At 43.4% G+C, this 24,729-nt stretch overlaps 1 protein-coding gene across 1 annotated transcript in view; it reads left to right on the top strand.

Moving 5' to 3' along the window:
- The window catches only part of LOC147701005 (phospholipase A2 inhibitor and Ly6/PLAUR domain-containing protein-like), an 87,254-nt gene extending 64,646 nt beyond the window's left edge, over nucleotides 1-22,608 (top strand). The window contains exons 3-5 of the mRNA XM_086929833.1: nucleotides 1,030-1,176; nucleotides 10,105-10,248; nucleotides 20,512-22,608. Of these exons, the coding sequence (XP_086785959.1) occupies nucleotides 1,030-1,176; nucleotides 10,105-10,248; nucleotides 20,512-20,705 (485 nt within the window). The 3' untranslated portion in view covers nucleotides 20,706-22,608. The remainder of the gene's footprint in view (nucleotides 1-1,029; nucleotides 1,177-10,104; nucleotides 10,249-20,511) is intronic.
- Nucleotides 22,609-24,729: the final 2,121 nt, after the last annotated feature.

Genomic DNA, 24,729 nt, shown 5'->3' with positions numbered 1-24,729 from the left:
CCTCCTCCTCATCTTCTTCTTGACCACCAATGTGATGTTGTGGTGGTCCTTGTGGTGGTGGTGGTGGTGGTGGTGCAGATGCTCCAGCTGCTGCTGCTACTGTAGCCATTTCTCTAACAATAGAAGCAGGTCTTCCTCACTCAAACAACAAAGTGAGAATGAGGAAAGAGGGTGGGGGCTTTCTTCATTTGGAAACCAAAAGTGTTATTTTCAGGTCACATGACCTGACACGCTTACGCTACGCGCCCCGGGGCGCACCCGGAGGCGTGTAGCGTATGCGCGTTAGGGCGCACCCTGGGGCGCTTACGTAGCGCGATCGTATGTGCTCCGGCGCTTCCGGGTGCGCTTACGCCGTACGTCATAACACGCATCACGCGGCTACGCGATACGTCACGATCATGTTTTCGTTCGCGGCAATAGCACAAACGGGGCGCTCACCGGTACGCGAACCGGTGCGCGGCAAAATTGCGATTACCGTTAAGCGCATCGGTACGCGCTCCGGGAGCACTCCAGGGAAAAAAAAAACATTAAAAAAATAGTATTATATAAATATACAATTCATTTTAAAAAATATTACATTTCATAGCTATAGAAATGTGCTTTCAAAAAACCTTTGAAATTCACTGAAAAACCCATAGGTTTCACACCAGTTATAGTCAAGGGTTACATTACACTGAAAGGAGGTCTGTCAGTCTGTCACAAGGATGGTGTCATCAGCATACATATATATATAGTGTGTGGGTGAGTGTGTGTATTTGTGTACAGTTAGGGGTATGAATTGAAACCTAAATTGAAGCACTACATAAAACTCTACTCCATTACGTTAGAGGCAAAAGGAGAGGGCTCTGTTGGTTGTAATAATACTCAAAGTGCGAGGCAAATAAACTCACCCATGCTTCCTGGATCCAGTGCTCATCTATGATTTTGGACATGATTTACAAAATAAACATTTCCTTTACTCTCCCTTTGTACTGGTTTTGTTATGGCAGCCAAAAATACGCATTGACCTTTTATTTCTCTTTATTATAGGTGGTGCACCAATCAGCACGTTTGCACGATCCTGTGGGCGATCCAGGGATTGTGATAAGATCACTAGTTTGAGCAATCCATACATAACAGTAAGAACCAGCTCAGCTTGCTGCACCACGGATAACTGCAACGCTACACCACCCCAGTGTATGTATAACTATACCATATATAACATATATACAGATGCAAAGAGTGTAACAATCTATTAATGACCATTGTTTAGTATAGAGAGAGGCCATGACTCATTAAAAGTGAAGTGTCTCCCGTTCTCAACAATGGTAATAAAAATATATATTATGCTCTGCATAGATCCTTTATTTTATAGCATTTTTTTATATGCATTTGTTTTGGCAAAAGATACTCAAACAATTCCAGGACACAAGTTGTTAAATGTTTGCATTAAGGTAAAACCACACTCGTGAGGATTTTTGACTATACAAAATGTTGTTTCGCTCTGTAAAGCACTTGTTACATGCAATCTCGGAGGCAGTACGTGGTGTTTTCTCATGTCAGTTTTGCGTCCTGTGGTAATAAACTCGAGGTTAACCTTCTCGCTCTAGGAAGAAATATAAATAAGTGTATATTAGTATAGTTGATCCAAGTAACATGTAATTGGCTACATTTATTGTACTACCATGGCATAAATGAAGCGTGTGGAACAAATGTACAGAATGTTACTAAATGCTCTCACTATAGGTTTCCTGGAGCATTCCCATAAGCAAGAGGCTAATGTAAGGTAGAAAAAAAAATGGAAAATATGCCTGTATTAAAAGAAAATAGATTTAAAATGCTAACAGGGTCTACCACGAGGTTTTAAATAAGATGAATTACGTGTAAATACCGGACTACATGGCCACCTGCCAGGCTCCCATAAGCATTTGGGCAGTCCAGTCTGGCTTCAGAAGACGCCTTTCAGGGTCTCCCATGCATTCCTATTTCAAATCTAAAGGATGTGACTGATTCTTAAGAGAACTCTTAATATCGAACTTTATTGACTGAATCTCCTCTTTCCCCCGGATAAAATGAGCCAGTGGATTGTTCTTTGTATTTAGAATTTACCCCAGAATGTTGATGCTTTTTACCTTCCGAAAACAAACTGTAAGATATAGTGGAATGTAGCTTAACAAAGTAATTCAAACCTATGCAAAAAAATGTTAACGTATAAATTAAAAAAATAATGAATTCCATCCAACTTGAGATCACATTTGTATTTTCTTTTATTATTTTGATGTTTAATCCTATTTACCATATGATAATGTACATTCAAAATACACATACAATGAAAGAAAATCTTAAAGTGGTGATATATGATAAAAATAGCTATGTCATTATGTTGTACAATTAATTAAAAACCTCTTTCCTAAATGCTGACGACATTTAGATCTATTCAAAAAGACACATATTGTGTTTGTCTAGAAGATGCCTTCAATACAGTTGGATATACATCAAACAATGTTATCCTTTAAATGTAAAGGTTGGATGTCCAATAAAATCTCTTGTTTTTCGATCTATTCTTTTCTATTCTATACAACACTTATAGAGCGCATAGCTACCCTTAGGCATCCCAGCGCTAATTGTGCGGCTCAGACTGGATAAATGAGGATTACCGGGATCTGTTCTGGAAAAGCCAAGTCTTTAATACTCTTTGAAATGGAACTTCCTTTTTAGCTGATCTCAGATAATACAGAAGGCAGTTCCATAGTTTGGGCACCTTGCAGGCAAAACAGCGCCTTCCACATTTGACCTTTCTGACCCTAGGGACGATGGCTTGGTGGGCCATGAAGGAGCGTAAGGTTCTCTTGGAGAGGTATGGCGATTTCAAAGTGTGGGAGATTAGAGGGCCTTTTTCAAGGAGTGCCCTAAGGGTGATGCATAGTGATTTAAACCTAATCCTCTCAGCCGGGGAACATCCTTTACAACGCGGATGTTACCCCGTAGTGCAGTTACGACGTGTCTTTTACAACGCAAGTCGTAACCACGACTTGCGCTAGAGGGCGCTCTAGGCTAAGGAATAGTAGATTTACTATTCCAACACCTTCCCTACTGCACGTAGGCTGGTGTTGGAATAGTAAATTTACCTATTCCTAAGTCCAGCACCCCTACAGCGCAAGTTGTGGTAACGACTTGCGTTGTAAAAGACGCGTTGTAAAGTACCGCAATGTAATACATTGCGTCGTAACAACGTACATCCCTCTCGGCCACGGGAAGCCAATGGAGGGAAGCAAGAGCTAGTCTTTTCAGACTGATGTCTAAGTAGATCGTACAACGTCTGGGCGGCGGAGTTCTGTATCACTTGTAGTTTTCGTATTGTCGCCTTTGGGGCTGCTGAGTAAAGGGAATTTCCGCAGTCTACGCAGAAAAGAATAATAGACTGGACTATCCACCTCTTTGAAGTGGGAGGAAAGAGAGAGAGCATTTTTCAGAGCGTTCTCAGGGTGTTGAAGTGCAGGGATTTGTCCAGCCCCATTCCTAAGCTCTTTATGGCGTTTATAGGGCAGGGAGTGGGGTCTAGACAGCTTGGCCAGCTCAGATTACATGAGGAGGTCAAGTTATTGCCCAGCGTCATGTACTGTATTTGCCCTCCGTTTAGTCTAAGGCAGGAGCTGTTTATCCAGCCTCATATAAACATTAAATAGAGATGAGCGCTGAGGTACACTGCCTTCTAAGAGGCAAATACCTGACGCACAACCGCCGTCAAAAACCTGGATGGACCTGCCTTTCAGAAAGAACTTCAGTGAAGAAAGAGATACCGTTTTCAGCAAGGATATCAAAAAGCAGAAATCTAGGAGGATTATTGCTGCTGAGCCTCTCTGATCCAGCATTTTTCTTTTGGCTTCTTCTACCACCACTAGAAGAGCAGTCTCTGTGCCATGGTAGGGTAGAAATCTGGTCTGTGTGTGGTACAAAATATCATATTTTTCTAAAACTTCTGAGAGAGTAAAATTGACATGTTTTTCTAGAGTTTTACTTATTCCGGTAAGCAGGGACATCAGTCAGTAATTTCCTAAACCAAAGGGGTCCAAATTAGGTTTTTTCAATAACGCCTTGACCATGGCCTGTTTCCAGGGCCGCAGCCAAGGATAGGTTGGCCATTTCCAGCAAAGTAAGAAACATCTGGTCAGCAACTTTGGCTAAAATCCGAGCAGTGGCTGGATCTTTTTAGAGAGCTGGATTTGACCTTACAAAGTATATCTGTCAAACTGTTCAACTTCAGAGGGGGGAAAGCACTGAGAATAGGCTGGTTTGTGACCAGTGTAGCTTTCTTATTGCTCATGGTGCTGGTGTTCATTGAAGGTTGGAATATCGCTGTATATTTTGTGGATTATATTCTGAAAAAATCATTACACTGCAGTGGGGAGGATTAGAGGGAGAGCCAGTGGAGGAGGGATCTAATAGTTTTTTGACTGTGCAAAACATTTCACTTGAGGAGTTTGTGGCACAATTGATTTTTTCCTCAGTGTGAAGCTTGAGCTTTTTTTATTTCCGCATGGTAGTTTCGGATGTGATTTCTGTATGTTTGGTTGCTTAACTTCCCTTAATCTTTTCTCCAAAACGTTTCAGCTTTTTTACATTCTTGTTTGAGTTTCCACAGCTTGGGGGTATACCAGGGAGCCGATTTATCTTTTACTCTTCTGGTTAATGTTTTTTGTGGGATGACTTGATCAAGAGTGCAAGTAATTGTAGAGTATGTACTGTTAACTTTTTCCTTATCTCTATTACTAGGAGTAAATTTCATAACCTATCAATTCATTATTCTTTTCAAATATTTTGCAAATAAGGTTTTCCGATTTTCCTTATTCACATTGATATTTAGTATGTATTTTATTGCATAATTCAATAAAAAATGTCAACACAAAAAAGAGTGCAAGTAATCCAATGTGAGATTTTATCATTTGCTAAGATGGGGTCTAGGCCTAGAGCAGGTCTTGAGTCAATCAGGGCATCTTTCCATGATTCAATTGGCAGTTTGGAACAGGGGCGGTCTTTCCAGGAATCTGGTTAACAATTTAAGGACAAGAGGGGGTGTCAAGGGTAACTGGAATCATAAATGAATCTGACCAAATTATCGATGCAGGCGCTTGAATCTTTAGCCGTTTATCATTGAGAAAAGACAGGGTCAAGTAGATGGCCTTTCACATGTGTAGGTCCGAGAACCCTTTGAGAAAATTATATGGCCAAAAGACCGTGTAATAATCCAGCAGCTTGAGTATCATCTAGCTCCTCCAAATGAAGGTTAAAATCTCCCATAAGGGGACATTTTTCTCTAGTGCTAGTGAGGTTAGCAATCACTTCAGGAAGGGAGTGGAGAAACTTACTACTTGGGCCCGGTGGCCAATACAGCAAAACTCCGGAGAAGGTAATTGTGGGGGAGATCGAGATAGCGAACAGCAGTCTTTCGCAATCCTGGATTTCTACAGATTCAGTAGAGCGACTGCACTCATGTTTGAGGATGGTCGAAATCTTTCTGCCTTTTTCATTTTTCTACTCTAAATGATGGATATAATAAAAAGGAGGCAGGGCTTGAAGAGGGTCTGGTCGGATTCAGCACGGAAACAGGTGTCCCTCAGAAATGCTGCATCTGGTTTATTGTCATTGAAGAAGGCAAATAGTTCTAACTTATGTCCAGACAGTGTTCTGCAATTAAGTAGGTTTCCTTCTAGAACACGGCTTGGCATCAGTCACCCGTGGCAGGGGTGAGGCACAATGTTTACAGAGCACCTTTAAATCCATGGAGTGCAGCCAGCTTTCATTAAGGGGCTTTTGTGAGGCTAATAGTTGAAGGTGAGCGTAAGTTATTTTACTTACTAGAGATGAACCGGAGTTCCTGGCCCCTGGACCCATCCACTGCTTGCGCCCACACATCTGATGCCATTATATGCACAATCCCCCTGAAAAAGCTGGAGCGCTAACCTCTGTCTCGCCTCCCAGCTTAAAAGTGCAACAGTGCTATAAAAGATTTTAGAAAGACTTTTTGTTTGGCAGATTAAAAACAACCACCTATGATTCTCAGCTCTCCCTCCCAATCAGCAGCTGCACGACAAAATTTCAGTTCAGTATTGCGCAATCTAATATACTGAGCGTTGTTACACTAATACCACAGGCCATGTAAGTCTGTTACCACATTAACGGTGGGTAGTGTGTGCTACAGAAATGTCCATACTCAGTGCTCAATTCAGAAAGGTAGACTCACACTATTGTGTAGGTTTAGTCTTTTTCAGTATTCACAAACAAAGAATGTAATAGTAACTTTACAACTGTGAGGACTTCGAAGTCGAGGTGGAGAACTCTGCACATAAAAAGATAGGCCAGTTCTATATTGCAGGTTACTCTGCACATAAAAATATAGGCCTATCCTTTCCCTTATAGAAGGCACTAAAAGTGAAAAAGGTATCTACCGGATGCGTGTATACGTTTTTATAAGAGCCACTAAAGATGGATAAGATATCTACCGGATGCGTGAGCAACTCCCCCTTTTAATTTTTTATAGATTCTATTGTATGGTAGGCTTCTTTGTGCCTCCGTTGGCCAGAAAGTGTCCTGCATTTTTGCCACTCCCATACTCTCTTTGCGTTAAGCACAGTGAGGCCTTTTCTGCCAGTTAAGTGAATAATTATTTGAGCACTAATTTCTTTTGCAAGAGTTCATGAGTCAGTATGTGTCTTATAGTATTATGTTGTGATAGGTGTTGTCTGCAGTTCTAGGGCTTTCTCGTTAGTCAGTTGTTGATTCATTAAGACATTATCTTGGCTCAGCTCCCCACTTATAAAGGGCTTACATGCTTCCCAAATGATATGAGGGGAGATCATTGAGTGTTGCTTCTCCTCTAAGTATCTGTTCAAAAACTCCTGCACCTTATGTTTGCATCTGGGTGTTTGAATCTAGAGCAGGCTTTTCTCCCCAGTTGGAGCTCAATAGATATTAGGAACGGTGTCTGGTATTGGAAAGTGGCCTTAAAAGGTACGTAATTTCCATACAGAGCTGGCCACATATTAAGTACTCTCAGCAGCAGACCCTTTTTGATCAAAACATCAACCTCCACCTTCCAGGGAGGGTTTAGCAAGGGGGTCTCATCCCAGGTCTATTTACGAAATGCATGATATTCTTTGCCATTTTCTCACTTTCTGGCGGAGAAAGATGTTTCTTCCGGATGAATACTCATTTGACAAGTTCTGTAAAAAAATATAGGGACATTTTACCAAGGCAGGCGATATGAAATTATTGCGGCGATAATTTCATTGCCCTATTAGCAAGCTGTCACTAACAGTTAGCCACAGCTTTTAGGTGATAGCAAGCGGTTTGGGGCCTGCTTTGCATGTCAGCGATTTATCACTAATGACATTCAAAGTAGGCGTATCCAACCTGTTAGCAACTGAAAGCAGGCGCTAACATCGCTATCGCCTATTATCAACGCAGGCGTAGCGTCAAAAAAATTTGCTCTAAGAGCGAATATCGCTGAAAACTAATGCCTGCTCGGACCAGTTCTTAGACTGTGTGGGAGAGGGATATTCAGGCTAATTCCCTATTAGCGATGATGCCTGAATATCGGTGGATTTCCAGTGATATACACGCATTTCACCCCTGTCACCGGATATTTTATCGCTTTGGAGATAAACGTTCCTAATAGCAAGTTATCTATGCGATAAAATCCGGCTATGCTAAGCTTATTTAGCGATAAATATCGCTAGTTGTTGATAATATGCCCCATAGTTTTTTAGTTTAATGTAGTTGCTGAGGCCATGGCATTAAATCAGAGGACTACCAGGTATTTTGTGCTCCATACAAAAGCACTTGTTGATGGAGTCAGTGTAATAAAACTGGTATGCGAAGTGCAGTGACGACAGTAATCAGAAAATGTCTAGTGAACTAGATGGACCTGGTATATAACTAAACTGGAGCTACAGGCTGTGCAGTGTTCTTACACAAACAAAAAAAAGAAATAAGGGAAAAGAAAAACCTGGCTAAATAGGGAGAAATCTCTAAAACCTATCTATGTAGATAACTGTGCATTAGGATACCCCTCCCATTTTCCAAAGACTTGCCTTTATGCAAGATGCACAGTTAAAGTGAGGGAGCCTTAAATGTTTTGGTGTACTGGGAAAGCAGCTAATCTCCCACCTCAGCAAAGTATGTTCATGCACAGATCTAATGTAACGCAGTGCAGATTGGAATATGGCCCCAGTGAGACACTTCAAGGTAGAGTCATCTTGATGTCCAACTCATTCAGAACCCACCAAGATATCAAATTACATAGTAAGATGCCGAACCCAACAATTACTTTCACTGTTAGAACTATAAAAACTTGAACCCTCCACCTAACCATAGTATTTAGGGATGATTAAGCATCATTACCAGATTCTCTAATATGGTCTGAAACTATGTCAGGAGCATCACGCTGTTTCTCATTTAGCAAGTTTATATGACAATAGTAAAGGAGGAGCCCTTTTTAGTTGGACTTCAACGGTGATCTGGACTTATCTCTCACAGGCAGATGACAGCTGGTTAGAATTTGGTCTCGTTGGCCAGTCTCTAGTGACCTCTTCAAGTCTCTCTCACTCATGTAGGGTAGACAGATTCATCTTATTTATTAGTTGATGTTATGTTTTCCTCTGGGCAACTCGTTTCCATGTCTGCACTGTCTAGAGTGTCCAGAAATGCTTCATCTTGGCCTGGCTCATTGTTAGAAATTGGGTTGTAGGTTGACGAGGGTATGAGTCATATCCAAGCAGTAACCACAATCCTAGTCAGGGTAAGAAGCACGAAAACCCCAAAAATAACCTGTGCTAATCCCAAGGAAGATTTGCACAAAGCAGTCAGGCTTAGCTTAGAGGCAATGTGTAAAGTATTTGTGCACCACTTCAAACAGTATGGTCATGCCGGATCGGGACAAAGTCAAACGTTCTAGCCGACTGCGATGGATCATGGGCCGGATACAGGGACCCAGTAAGGCCCACGAACAAAGGTAGCATGATCCTGGTTGCGTCGTCATCGAGGATGTAGGGTGCAGCCGAGGCAATGAGGCGGTGCCAATCCATGCAGCAGTGGTGATGCCCCAGTCCTGATCCAGACTTAGGTATCTTGTCTTTTTCACAGTACTTCACTACAGTAAGCTTTTCTTTCCACATCTCTAGGAGCCTAACTACAATTTCCTCGTAATTTTCAGATCTCTGTGTGAACTCCTGTTTACTCATGGGTCGCAATTATAAGTGTGAAAATATTTAACACATTCTATTCGAATGCGTTAAATACCAGGTCAAACCCACAGAAGTTTAACAGGAGAACACATACCATATTTACAGTATCATGTGGATTTTGGTGCGTTAAATACCAAAATCCAATTGTTTTTCCCCATAAACTTTAATAGGCGTTACTTATTGCACCAAATAAATAATGTACCTGTGGTATCGTCGTTTATCAGTGGTGATAAATAATGCCTTAGCTCGTAATCAGGGCCTTTGGGCCAGGTAAACAACAACACCATGGGTACGTTACTTATTGGGTGTGAAAAATAACACCTATTATGAGTTCTATGGAAAATAGCATGCAGACTTTGGTGTTTAGTGCACCAAAATCCACATGATACAGTAAATACAGTATGTTTTCTCCTGTTAAATTTAGACAATTTTAACCTGCAGAAACATAATGTTGGGTTTTTAACGCATCCTATAATTGGATGCGTTAAGTGAAACCAAACCCATAATTCCGTTCCTTTTGTAAACAGCGGTTTATGCGAGGGGCAGAATTTAACGTGTCACCGATAATTAGTCAGGATCTGACCTACTCAGCAAATCATGATGTCGACATAACATACCAATTTTTTTTAAAAGCAGACTAACTTGACCATTACATCTCTGCATTTCATCATCTTAATACCATTATGTGAACCTTGATTTCCCAGCACTTAAACAGGCCTTCAAAACTCCAAGAATCCCTTGTAACATCGACACTTCCCTAAGTTGTTAACGTCAGCCATCTTTGAAAGAGGTGGTCCTCCATATCGTTCCATCATCGCCTTTTCAGTGGTACAATATCCAAAGTCTATGCATTTTACAAATCCAGTATTTCATTTTGTTTCAGTGCCATCACCCGGTGGTTCAAAGAATGGTGTCATCTGCCGGTCCTGCTTAGATGCATCTTCCGCTTCCTGCTATACGTCGGAAACCATGCAGTGCACTGGAGTGGAGACAAAGTGCATGCGTTATTCAGCCACAACAAGCTCTGGTGAGGGTTTTTGTTCTCTTACATGACTTTTACTCAAGTGCTAATTTTAATGTTGGAGGTCATTCTGAGATATACCTAATTTTACCACATTTTACTAAAATTTGAGGGAATCAGGGGGCATATTATCAAGAGGGTTTATCTCCGCTTTTTTGGCTTTAAAAGCCAAGAAAGCGGAGATAAAATTATCTCCCTATTACCTAGCTGTCGCTAACACCAATTAGCGACAGCTAGTAGGAGATAGCGATCATCTTGGGCCCAACTTTGCATGTCAGTGATATTTATCACTAATGAGATGCAAAGTGGGCGTGCCAAGATGTTAGCGACTGAAAACAGTCGCTAACATCGCTATCTCCTATTACCAACTTTTGGAGATATTCGAGCTAAGCGCAAATATCTCCAAAAGCTAACACCTGGCCTGAGCAGTTCTTAGCCATGTTATCCAATGGGAGGTGGATAACATGGCTAAGAGCATTAGCTCGATAATGCATGAATATCGCTGACTTTTCAGCGATATTCATGCATTGCAGCGATTTTTATCGCATTTGCGATAAACCTTGGTAATACCAAGGTTTATTTGCGGTAAAAATCGCCGCAGCTCAGCGGTAAATGTTTGTCTCTAACCAAGCAATAGCGATAATTATCGCTATTGCTTGGTAATATGCCCCCATGTTCTGTGTTGATGGTCGGGTAATTCATGGTGCCTGTAGACAGATATTTAAGCAAATTATAGGCATGTATTTCTCCTGGGTATTCTACACATACATGATGAAGGTCAAATCTGCATCACAGGTCAGATACGCTTTTGATGGAATATGTTTATTTTTGGTGGTGTCAATATCTTCTACCTGGCCATAAGTGGCACCTGTTGAATGCGGCTGTAGTTTGTGGGTCTGATAGACGAGGGGAAAGATGCAATGGACTAGATTAACTCATTTACATCTGCGGGAAATGTGATGGTTCAAACAACTGGGCATACCAGGGCATTCTTCATCTGTTTCAGGATGTGGCAGGGTAATGAGTGTGTAATATCATGCCCCATTCTGATGTTATGTCTATACAAAACAATGGGGCTTATTCACATGAAAATGTTGCATTGCGGTACTACAAGCAATTTTGCTGCACCAAGCTGCATCATATTGAAAACACAGGGATGCTCCATGTTAACAACGCAGGCCCGCTTGCACCAATGTATTTCTCCTCATTGCACTACATTAACATTTCCTTTTGAAAGGTGTTTGGCTCTGTCTAAAGCATACAGAGCCGTGTAAATTTGGAGCAGTGTCAAAAAGCCATCGGTGTTGCTGGGCACGCCCAAAGCAGCCCCAATTGCACGCGCCTTTGCTGCAAAAAACTGCTATGCAGAGGGTCATATTTGCAAGACTAGTTAAGCCAAAGAAAGTGGCTTAGTGCACCCTTGTAAATATGGGCCTGCATCGAGCACCACCTGAGCGTCAAACAAAGGGATGCTCCAGTGGCACTAGGGGCTTTTAAATATGTCCCAATGTGTTAGTAATGCAGACCTGTCAGCAGCTTTAGGACTTTTGATGGTCCTAATGCTGAGGTTGCCTAGGTAGTTCCTATTGGTTGCCCTGGGGGAGCATTAAGGAAGACCAGGAAGTGTCCTTCTCCGGTGTGCATGGTTGTTTGTTGATCATTTCTCCCCACATGCACATACCACTACAATGTATAGTGCCTCCTACTTTAGGGTGGTTGTAATTTTCAGTTTTAATGTCAGTGCTGTGGCAATGCTCATAGCACCCGGAATCCAATAGATTTACCAGGCTCATGGTCTGGTTGCATCCACCCATCATGAACCATAAGGCACAGAATTTGTATTGTATCCCATTGTGATATTTATATTGTCATTTATGTGGGACATTGTTCAGCATTCCGTCCATCATTATTTCTTTTTGCTTTTTTCACCCTAAGTGGCTATGGGTATGCCCAGAAATGGGTCCTGTGTTCACAGTGCCTAGGTAATCAAGCTAGCTGGGCTGATGAAGGGTGATACCCCGAAACCGGCCCCAGGATGCTTGTTTCCAGTCTAAGAAGGACCTGGCCTGGCAGTTCGGGCTGGACTGTTCAGTGGGGAGCAGTGCTGACTGATTTGCATATGGCTGGGTCCAAACTGGTGTGTCATGGTGAGCAAAAAACTGTGTATTAAACCCAGATCTACAACTGGGGCTAAATGTTTGCATTGTTCTGCATTCCATCCATCATTTATTGTTTTTGCTTTTGTCGCCCGAAGTGGGACAGGTATACCCAGATGTGGGTCCCGTGATCAATGGGCCACTGGATTCAAGCCAGCCTGACTGATGTGGAGTGAAACCCCGAAACCGGTCCCAAGTTGCATGTTTTCTGTACAGGGAAAGCTGGCCTGGCAGTTTGGGCTGGACTGTATCCATGGAAAGCAGGGTCAAGATTGATTTGTATATGGCTTGGTCCAACCTGGTGGGGTGTGGTGAGCAAAAAAGAGATGGATTGAAATTTGATCTGCAAATGAGGGTGAATGTTTCCATTGTTCAGGATTCCTCCATCATCTATTTGTTCGGCCTTTACCATCCTAAATGGAACAGGTATGCCCATATGTGGGTCCAGTGCTCACTGTGCCACTCGATTCAAGCTAGCCTAGCTGATGAGGGGTGATAATCCAAAACTGGTCCAGGGAGGACTTAGCCTGGCAGTTCAGGCTGGACTGTTCACATGGGGAGCAGGGTCAATACTAATTTGGATGTGGCTGGATCTAAACTGGGATGGGGTGGTTCGGAAAATAAATGATGGATTAAACTCAGATCTGTGATGGGTGGTGTATGTTTTCATTGTTCAGCCTTTCGTTCGTATTCTGTTCTTTTTTTATTTTAATACCCTAAAGTTGAGAGGTGCCTCGTCCACCCACCTTTGTAGTCCCCTGCCACATTTAAAGTGTGGGAAAGGTGATGCTGCTGATGGTAGACACATGTGTCATTGTGGAGACCTACTACACAGAACTACTACTGTCTGGAATGGAATTTGCAGGACCACCATTCTCATGATGGACCATCCAGTAAATCACTGGTGGGTTCAGACAAACAATCGATTTGAATGCCCCCACTCACTGGGAGAAATCACCCAGACATGTGAGAGACATCAGTTATAGGACATCAGGAAATTAACTCCTACTTTAGACACCGTTCTGCTGTCTGACCATTCTGCCATGATAGGGAGGCATGGCTGATTTCTAGCCACAGACTATTTGCCTCAGCTGCAGAAAAGTGAAATACTTTTGGACAAAGTTAATGTGTCGGTCTGAATGATACCACCATGACACGGTGCTCCCATTTTAGAATTGGCTTCTAGTGGTGAAATACATAGCTCAATTGCTTACTATCTTCTTGTAGAGAAATAGCTACCTCTCATTGATCCTTTTCAGTGGGATTGGCTTTGTGCAGGCCCTTCAATTGTTCCCAAAAGACAGTTAGTGAGGAAGTGTCCACATTTGGAAAATAGTTCATTCACAAGTCACAAAGCTATTTGTAGAGACGAGAGGGAGACAAGATTATATAAAATAATCTATTTATTTAAGTGCTGTATAAGGACCCACTAATGCGCAGGAAACACTTCTAAGCTCGACCGATCTCCAACCGTTTCTCAATCCATCTCTTCAAGAATCCTATGCACATCATCCCATTCTAAGAACACTTATAATAAAATCTAAATCCCAACATTGTACCATAGAAATAAAAGTAAGACACAGTACCACACTATTGTGTCAGCAAAATTACTTTTCGAAGCTACAAAAAATTGTTTTGCTCTACTAACATGATTTACTCACATAAAGATTTTCATGTTATTACACCTACTCCTAGGAGATGTTAGTTGGCATTCTAGTGTTGATATGGCATGTGGGGTTATCAGTTTGTGCACACCCACAAATTTATATTCTTTTGCTCTTTCATAATCTCATCTATAACCTCTTGACACCATGGAAAAGGGCGTAAATCTACTCCTGAGAAATGCAGAGGTAAATTCCTTTCCTGAATGGAAAGCAAAGGAAAAGCCCTATAGCTGGTCAGGGTGAAAGGAAAAGAGTTTCTCCATGTTGAAAAATATTTTCCCTGAGGAAGAAAGAAATTGACAATTCCACATGAGCTCACTTGGAAAGGTTTTTGTGTGAGCAAAATGACATGTGCATATCTGATCTGTAAAAATGGACTTCAAAAAATATTTCCAGTACCTCTGCAACCCTTCAGCTTTTGTGAGACTTGGTTCTCTTTCTGGTAACATTTGTGTATTCCTAAAAATCATAACTGATGAGAGATGGTAGAATTTCATGTTTAAACCTCACTGTGAGGGTCTTCTTGTGGTAACGGGAGTTAAAGCAGTTGAAATCTCAAGGAAAAACATTGCCACAGAATGAGATATATTCAGGGGAAGGAGATGCAGTGATCCAACATCCTCCATTATGCCCATGTCAGTGTGGACCATCAGGGTCCATAAATCAATGGCTTGTTTGTTCTCCCTCTGAGGATCCGGTACTGGTGACAACAGTAACTCCAAAGGTTAGAATTACGGCTTCAATGACCTTGGCACTCATAATGCTGTTCTCTTCTGAAATGCTATTCTTTATGCAGAGGATTCTAGAAGGTAAACCTGCAGAGAAGATTCTTCATACAGTATCTACCCTGTCTGGTTTGTTTATGTGTTCTTGCTTTTCTTCATGTGCTGGTCCCTCCTTCAAATCACACCTGCTGGAAATGGCTCTTACTGAAGGGTCCCCCCAAATGTTTTACGCTCCTCCTCCCCTTTTTGCTGATTTAGTTCTTGTTGGCTTTAGGACTCTGAGCACTTTACCACTGCTAACCAGTGCTAAAGTGCATATGCTCTGTAATTCAAATCATGTTAACATTGGGTTATCCACAATTGGCATATTTACAATTCTCATAAATCCCTAGTAGATTGGACTATATTTGCCCAGGGACTGTAGATTAAACGCTACTAGTGAGCCGGTAGCAGCAGTGATTGTGCCACCCACTCAGCAGCTCTTTAAACATGGTTCAGGCTGGCTACTGCAGAGCCTCTGTGTGCAGTTTTAAACTGCCATTTCGACCTGGCAAGTTAACGTATTTGCCAGACCCAAACCTTCCCTTATCTCCCATATGTTAACATTGAGATTGCCTTAAACACATTTTAAGTGTAATTTCTAATTGGGAAAAGATAGAGATTTGGAGTTTAGTGTCTCTGGACTCACAATTTAAAATCACAACGTATGTTGAAGTTGGATTTTAAATTGCTAGTCTGAAAAATGCACCTTTTAGAAAGTTGGCATTTTCTTATTTTAACCCTTCTGCGCCTCAGCCTGTCTCTGAATATACGCATGCGTTGGGTGACAGCTGGGCTTTGTGCATTCCCTCTGGACAGCCACACAAAGGGAAAAGGGGTGTCACATTTGCACCCTGATTGCCAATCACCAGTCTGATGGGCTTCCTTGGGCAAATTCGAAAGAAGGAGCTGGCACGCTGCTGAATAGGGAGGTGCCTGTCCCCAAACAAAGAGTTGGATACATCCAGTTGTGAGTCTGGAAACCAGGGCAGGAAAGGTGATGCATAGATTCTCGGCTTGCGGACCCGTTGCGGTGCGCAAGATTGTGCCTTGATGCTATGCGACGATCCGGTTGCGATGCAAAAAGATGGCGCCCTTGATGCAGCGATGAAGATGCGATGACGCCCTGGCAGCCTTGGGACGATTCTGTACTTTGGAGCCACGACAGGCCCTGCGACACGCTTCACCTGTGATGCGACAGCAGGCAGCTTCGATGAACACATGCTTCCATGGAGATGCGATGAAGGCTCGCTTCTCTGACATTGCGACGGTTTCAGCTGCGGCGGCCACATGCTTCTTCTCGATGCGTCGCGCTTCCTGCTCCCAGTGGCAGGCAAGTGACTGGAGTCTGAATTCCCAGCAAGGAAATTCAGGAGGGAGCTGGGGTTGAACTCTTTTGGCCCTGAGAGTTTAGCAGGAGGCAAGCACAGTTAAAGCCCTTGGAGAATATTCTGTAGCCTTACAAAGTTCCTTCTCCTTTCCCTTGGCAATGAAGCAACCCCTGCAGGCCAACCCAGCAAACAGCACACTGGCAGAGGGGCAGTCCAAACTCCTGCAGCTTCCTTGGTTCTTCTCCTTGACAGAAAGGTTTCTTGTTCCAGAAGTGATCTAATTTCTTGGGATCGGGGTCCCACTATTTATACCCCAAAATCCTTTGTTCTCTGAAGGCAGAGAGGCCTCTGCCTAGCGCAAACCAGTTCCTGAGCACTTTGTTTACAGGACTCAGGGGCATATTATCAAGTGGGTTTATCTCCGCTTTTTTGGCTTTAAAAGCCAAGAAAGCGGAGATAAAATTATCTCCCTATTACCTAGCTGTCGCTAACACCAGTTAGCGACAGATAGTAGGAGATAGCGACCATCTTGGGCCCCGCTTTGCATGTCAGTGAAATTTATCACTAATGACATGCAAAGTGGGCGTGCCAGGATATTAGCGACTGGAAACAGTCGCTAAAATCGCTATCTCCTATTACAAACTTTTGGAGATATTCGCGCTAAGCGCGAATATCTCCAAAAGCTAACACCTGCCCTGAGCAGTTCTTAGCCATGTTATCCAATGGTAGGTGGATAACATGGCTAAGAGAATTAGCTCGGTAATGCATGAATATGGCTGACTTTTCTGCGATATTCATGCATTTTGGCTGATTTTTATCGCTTAGAAGATAAACCTTGATAATAGCAAGGTTCCTAAGCGATAAAAATCGCCTCAGCTCGGCGATAAAAATATTGCCGCTAAGCCAACATAGTGATAATTATCGCTAGTTGTTGGTAATATGCCCCTCTCTTCTTCCTTTCACTGTGCAGGGCAGAGACACCAGACGCCCCACAGGAGTTGGAGTCAGCACAGGGGAGGGAAGATACAGCTCTGGAGCACTCTGTTGACATGATTCCTCTTCTCCTTTCACAGTGCAGGGCAGAGACTTCAGACAAGCAATGGGGGGTATTGTATTGTGGTATACTTATATAGCGCAAACCTGTCACCACCAAGGGCATCCTGGCGCTTTGACCCATGATCCAGCAAAATCAGTAGCTCAACCTGTCCTAGGAAAAAGGTAAGTTTTCAGCGCCTTTCTGAAGGCTAAGAGATCCTCAAGACTTCTCAGGGATATTGGCAGGGAGTTCCAGAGTTTGGCCGCCGCTACTCTGAACGAACGGCCACCCATCCTCACTCTCTGGAAGCGCGGAACTACAAGTAGCCTGGACGACGAGGAACGTAAGGCTCGGGATGGAAGGTACCAGGCAAACATTCGCCGCAGAGGGATTGGGCCCAGGCCATGGATAGCCCTGAACACAATACACGCTGCTTTGTAGCGAACGCGTAAATGGACCGGCAGCCAGTGGAGTTCCTGTAGCGCTGCCGTAGAAGAGCTGTAGTAGGGGCGGGAGAGGGCGAGTTTGGCAGCCATATTTTGCACCCTTTGAAGCTTGCCCAGAAGTGTTACCGGGGCCTCCAGAAGCAGTGCGTTACAATAGTCAAGTCGACTTAGGATGGTACTTCGCACTACTTCTGGTCTGGCTTGCTCAGGGAGGAGGGGTAGAACCTTGCGCAGCATGCGGATCAGCATCATGCACGTTGAGGTGGTCTTATTTACGTGCAGATCCAGCTGCAGGTTGGGCCTAAAAATGACGCCCAGATTACGCGCCGATTGTGCGGCTGACACCGTCTCTGAAAAGGACGGGGGCCAAAAGTCATCTGGGAGATCTCGGGGAACTCGGTCAGTGGAGCAGTGCAGGACCTCTGTCTTGGTTCCATTGAACTGTAACGAGTTCAGACGGAGCCATTCCGCTGTAGCCTGCATGCACCGGTGAAAAGTCTCCAATGGGACTGCATCCTGTCCCTCCAGAGAAAAGACCAGCTGGGTATCATCCGCATAATTAAATGCGGAGATCCCAAATGATTTAATGAGCTGGACTAGAGGGCGGAGGTAGATATTAAAGAGTATAGGGCTGATGGCTGAGCCCTGGGGTACTCCTTGTCCCACTCTCCGCTCCTCTGAGCTGAAGGGAGGGAGCGAAACCCGTTGCTGACGGCTGCCCAAGTAGGAGATTAAGCAGTCCCTAGCCTTGTCTTTGACCCCGCATTCTTCCAACCTCGAAATCAAGGTAGGATGACTGACCGTGTCGAACGCGGCCGACATATCGAGCAACACCAAAAATGCTGCCCGATCACTGTCGACTCGCGCCCGCAGATTGTCTAACACGGTCACCAACGCGGATTCCGTCCTGTGAGCTGGGCGAAAACCGAATTGCGTCTCATCCAACCAGGTGTTCCCTTCTAAGAAGCCGGACAGAGTGCGGGTAACCAATTTTTCCATGATTTTGACTGGAAAAGGAAGCAGGGAGATTGGCCGGTAGTTGGAAAGGCACACAGGGTCGAGCGTAGGTTTTTTTAAGAGCGGAGATACCACTGCCTTCTTCCAGCAGCCCGGTACAGTCCCTGTTTCAAACGACTGGCAACGGATGGCATGCAAGGGCTGGAAGAGATCCTCTTGAAACACCTTCCAGAGTTTTGGAGGAAGAGGATCAAGAGGCGAGCCAGATGAAATCGTGAGGGCTAGACTGCCAAACTCCTCCAGAGAGGGAAGGGGAAAGCTGCTCAGCTGGGGTCGACTGGCCTCAATCGCCGGAGCTCCCAAGCTGAGGGCCGGATCCAAGGAGGGAGGAGAAAAGCTACTCAGCTGGGGTCGACTGGCCTCACTCGCCGGAGCTCCCAGACTGAGGGCCGGATCCAAAGCGGGGGAGGGAAAGCCACTCAGGTCGTGTCGACTGGCCTCAATCGCCGGAGCTCCCAAGCTGAGGGCCGGATCCAAAGGGGGGGAAGGAAAACCACTCAGCTGGGGTCGACTGGCTTCCATCGCCGGAGCTCCCAGGCTGAGGGGATGGTCCTCTGGTCGGGGTCGACTGGAGGGCATGGCCGGAGCTTCATTGGAGGCAGCATTGTAGAAGGAAGCCCTATTCAGGTCCCAGGTGGACCCCTCCCTCCCAGCTGGATGTAAATCTCTCTATTCACCACTGGGCTGTCCCAGCCTGTCTCCTGGAATTCCCCAGCTCTGTCACACACAAACCCAGACAAGGAATACACAACCCAGCAGAGGCAGGCTTAAATGGTTAGGCAAGCAAATACCTGCTTTCTTAATGTGGTATTTGCAAACACAGAATATTAAAATAAACGTTACTAAAAGATGTATTTTATTATTCTGAGTTCAGGCATACTAAATTCGAATTTCTACCATGTTCCCTGAGTCAGTTAGGATTATAAGCATGTAATAATCTAGCTGCTCATTCTGGCCTATGAGAACAGGTAGCTCTCAATAGTGAAACACGAAAATGGCTGTAATTCACAACTAGAACACGCTACACACATCAGAACATGTCCTACCTTGTACTTACAATGCACCCTGCCCTTGGGCCTACCAAAGGGGTGTCTAATATGAAGCAAAGGAAAGGTTTAGGGACTTGCAAGGGGGTGCACTTGGCCAAGTTGACATGGCAGTGCTAGACTGCACACAGGCCTTGCAATGCAGGCCTGAGACACACTTTACAAGCTGCTTCTGTGGGTGGCACAACCAGTGCTGCAAGCCCACCAGCAGCATTTGATTTACAAGCCCTAAGCACACATGGTGCACTGTACTAGGGGCTGACAGGTAAATCAAATAACCCAATCACAGGTAAATCAAATAACCCAATCATGGAATAACCAATCAGTATATAAATTTAACATAGGGAGAACTTGCACTGTGGCACTGATTAGCAGAGGCACAGCACCCAAAGCATAAATACAGCAGAGGCAATCCGTCAAAAAATGGAAGGGAGACTTACGCTAATGATGTCACGTCTAACACTTCAGATCTCAGCTTCTACTGACTGGATGTTTGTTGTTTCCATCTTGGTTTAATCAGAGAAATATTCTCTATTCCTCTAAACAGGTGCAGAGTCTTTTTGTGGTATTTCATTGAATTAGTATAATTAAAAAGTGCTCAAATACTTTACACATTGACTCTCAAGGTAAGTCTGACTGCTCTGTGCCAAGCTACCAGGGGGTGTGCACAGGTTAAGTTAGGGTGTGCATCTGACTTACCCTGACTAGAGTGGTGGTCCCTACGTGGACAGGGCGCACACCTCTGCCAACTAGAGACCCCATTCGTAACATCTCCTTCTCAATTTTCTAACTATTTTCTCTCTCCGCAGGCTCTCAGACAACCAAACTTGCTTTACGTGGCTGTGCGACTCCAAGTTTCTGTGCTATGGGAAGCAGCTCAGGATCATCTCAAGGGGCAACCGTAACCATTGATGTGGCCTGCACGGACAGCAGCATGCGACTTCAGCCGGGCATCCTTCTGTCAGCCATCTTTGGGATCTTTCTGATCAAATTCTTTGTTTGATTACTCCTGCAGCCAGTAGATAGCAGTCTCTGGCCCTTGTTGCACTGGCAAGCGGGCCACAGATATGCTCACAGGTCCAGCACTATAGTAAGTGCTTACACTTTTGGAGGAATTTTAAGCAGCCATTTTTCAATGTTTCTTGACAGGTCTCACCCCTTTTTTCCAAATGTCAGGGCAAGGTTGTGCTTATGGAAAAGGCAACATAGACTTAGGACAAATAAAAAAATTATAAGGCCCTCACAAGCCAGAGGACTTTCTTCATTACCTCGTCCATCTTTTTTAACTCCTTTTAAGTTGTGGATGACCCATTGACCTCCATTGCATTACGTCCACACTTCGAAGGTCGAAACAGTTTGTCCAAGGAATTAAACCAGTAAATGCTTCTGCTGCAAGCACCAAAAGCATTTTCTTCTGAATAAAGAAATGCAGGATGCAATGGAAGTACTTCCTTTGCATCTTTAGATTCCTAATTTCTTGTTTGCGTTGACAAAAAGTGCCCACAGCACACAGATGTCACATCAAAAAAATTAATGGCAGACTACACCGATCTCTGCGGGAGAGGCATCACTGTAAAGGGAACAATACGACCTCACGAGACATAAGGGATTCATTTTTTTAGGAGGAGCAGTCCCCTATAATGTGATGAAGAAGTGATCCCCTCTTTTTTAGAAATGCCAGGAAATTACCTCTTCCCATTCAAAAACCCAGCTCGAAGAAGGAAGTACTATTTTTGATTTGTAAAGGGTCCCTCACCCCATATTTGTTAGTGGGATGGTTCATCATTGTGACCCTCACTCAGAATGGCGGTACATCTGAGAAGGTTCAATCATGTTTCAGGGAGCTCCTACATACTGTAGGGATTAGGCTATTTTAAAATCTCCTTGGGTATATACCGCATGGCTTGTTTTATTGTAGGTTACCCTGATAAGTTTAAAAGCAATGGTACTAGCCTACACCAAAGTCAAGGCTTTGAGTTATCTATAACCTTAGCATCCTTGGTCTGCAAGTTATTTAAGAAGAATTAACCTCAATGGGTCAATAGGCCTTCATCAGGACCAGAACCATATCTAAACCTAATAGTGATTTGCAATTAGAGAACTGATATTTAAAAACACATAACATGCACAAACTCGTGCATGCTTACATCCATTCATTGGGATACTTATTTATCTCCCAAAGAGAGCTAATGTTGTGAGGCCTTATTGGGCCCACTTTGCTTCTTCATTTTAGTTTCACATTTTATATGTTTTAGGCTGACATAATTTTTAGAGAATTTAATTTTATAAGTTTATGCTTGCACAATATTATTAATAGAAGACACTGTACATGCTGCTTTTTTTTTAGAAAGCCTTTCCTTCGACATAATATGTACACTCTGTTCAAGGCTAGGAACACAGAACAAGATAGCCTAGTGCTTGCATTGCCTGTTCGGAGACAGATTCTAATATCTAGACACATCATTGCAACAGAGTTGTACGCCTAACCCAGTGGCTTTTATTATGTATGTGACATATTGGCCTTCAGTGGTCAGAGAGGATCTCTCCAATCACGACTGTCTTGGAATGAATGCTGTGTTTGACATGCAGCTTTGTCGATGCATATCCTCCATCCTGCAAAAAGAGATTGCAAATTCCATGTCAGGCAATTCCCTGGTCCAGTTATCCGGGTACGGGGGCTCAGGCTAACCTAAGAGGTCGGGCAGAAGGTGCACAGTATGCTCACCGTGTAGGGGTAGTGATAGATGGAAATATATAGAGAAATCAGACTGCTATGGTAGGACTGTTTTTTTTCTTCACCATGTTCATAATGCTGGTTGCTTTGCTTTGTTTTATCTTCCTACAAATTGCAGCTCATTCTTTCTATGTAGGATTAAAAGGTTTTCAATTAAAAGTATTGAAAACTTTATTTGTATCTTTCTTCTGTTCACTATGGTCATGCGTAAGTAAACAACGAAGGGTGTAAGATCTGTTTCCACGTTTCCCTTGGAGATCAGAGTGTCATGTTTGAGGTTGCCAAAATCACCTGCCACCCCAAGAAGGTTAGTGGTTTGGGTGAGGCACTGTGAGCTAGCTAGGGATTGAGCCATTATTCTCTGGTGGTGTATATGTACTCAGTCCCTGCATTCTAAAGTTCTGTCATCCTAATACACAGTCCCACCTTTTCTAGTGGGAACCATATAACATGGCACCACCAATGTTCTTAGGTAAAGTACTTATTTAACAGATCTCCTGAGTAATTCTTATGCAAGCCCAATGTACCCTATTCACATTTAAATGGAGATGTTGGTGGTGTTAGGGACAAATCATACTCAGCATTATAGGGAGCCCCTATTTTTGTCTGCAGGTTGTTCAAGCTTGTACTTTGAAAAGGATACCCCACTATGAGTATTCCCTCTCTGAATTCAATTCACAACATTGGCAAATGTTTTTAATCTTTCAGCTAAATGCAGACCTGTTGTTATACCATTATATGGGCTAAAAAATGGGAGTGGAGATGTTACTTTCATGGTTGATGCTCATAAAACTTATAAAACTGAAGTATTTTACTTTTGGGTCACTTTTCCAGCAAATTGGTTCTAAGGTGCCCTGCCACATCATTTATGCAACAGCAGGTTGGGTCCCCTCAGCAATGACTGGGCTATATGGCCCGTCCTAGCAACCTACACATCATATCCCAATTTGTCACTGCTTAATGTGGGTGAACTATACACTTTCTCTACTGGTCATGTTATGCTACACAGAAGTTTAACACAGTTTGTTATGTTCACAATAATGACGGCGCATTAGAAGGCTGTTCAAGCTTTCCAGCCACAGCGGTGCCTGCGGTTACTCCTGTAACTATCAATGATATTATGGACAAGATTCCCACCAGACAGGAGGAATTTCTGTTCTGGATAGCCCAAAAAACTAATCAGTTTCAATTAGTGTTTCCCGATACGGGACCTCAGGATAAATATAGAATTCTCACTATGTGCTTGCTACTTGAGTAGTTCCCCAATTGTCAACTGTGCCACTCGGGGTACAGTATTTGCTGCAATTTATACCATAAATCATGGTACACCAGCACTTGCTGTTTTGAAATTAATTGGCCATTTTGCTACAGTATACTCAATCATATTAAGTAATATTGAAGGGGAAGCAGCAGCACTGGCAATGCGCCTCACACACATTGCAGTAGTAGACCAGGAGCATTAGTAACAAAAATGATTGCGGATACCTATCCATATATAGGCCGAGATAATTTGGGAGCTAGACCAAAGAAGCATTTGCAATGCAATCGATTTCGCCTTTAGAACCTTATATGTATTTAGCTATGCAGTACATTAGCCTGGGTACTGAACATCTACTGTTCTTTGACATGGAGGGAAAGTAAGCACCAAGTTGTGTGACATGCCAGGTATGAGAACACATGGAGAGTAATATTGCCTTTCACTGAGAAATTGTATAGTCTAAAGCTCTGTTTAAAATATATCTGTATGGATCTTTTCTCTCCAGATGCTTGAGGTTCCATGCTAGCATTTGACAATTGAGTGTCAAGAGGTAGAAGTTTTATTCCACAAACTTGTGGAAAGGATTTTCCTTGTAAGTAACCCTTCCCTTTCACAGCATAATTTACAGTCACCCCCTAATGTTTGTCAGTCTTACATTTATGTTTCTGACTTTATGTCAGGGGACCACTAGCTGCCCTTAAAAAATGAAATGACAACGTTTTATTTTTAAATGTTTTAAATGCATTGCATTTTCCTTTAAGGAAAACAGGCTGCATTTTAAAAAAAACTGCTTTATTTTAAAGCAGTCCCAGACATGGTGGCCTGTTGAGCCCAGCAGGCCACCATACCAGGATGGGCCTCCCATTCCCAATGGGGTGGCAAATTGCAAGAGGCTCATCAATATTCATGAGCCTCTCAATTTGGGACCCCATTGGGAATCGCAAACAGTGTGATAGGATAGGATAGGATATAGTTTTGTAGAGCGCTCAAATGCTGACGTGAGATAGTGGGTCGTAGCAGCTATGACAGATATTT

Source organism: Lissotriton vulgaris, chromosome 7, assembly GCF_964263255.1.
Source record: "Lissotriton vulgaris chromosome 7, aLisVul1.2, whole genome shotgun sequence".
NCBI classification, from domain to species: Eukaryota; Metazoa; Chordata; class Amphibia; order Caudata; family Salamandridae; genus Lissotriton; species Lissotriton vulgaris.
The sequence above is the reverse complement of the archived record's forward strand: the minus strand, read 5'-3'. Positions and strand labels throughout refer to the sequence as shown.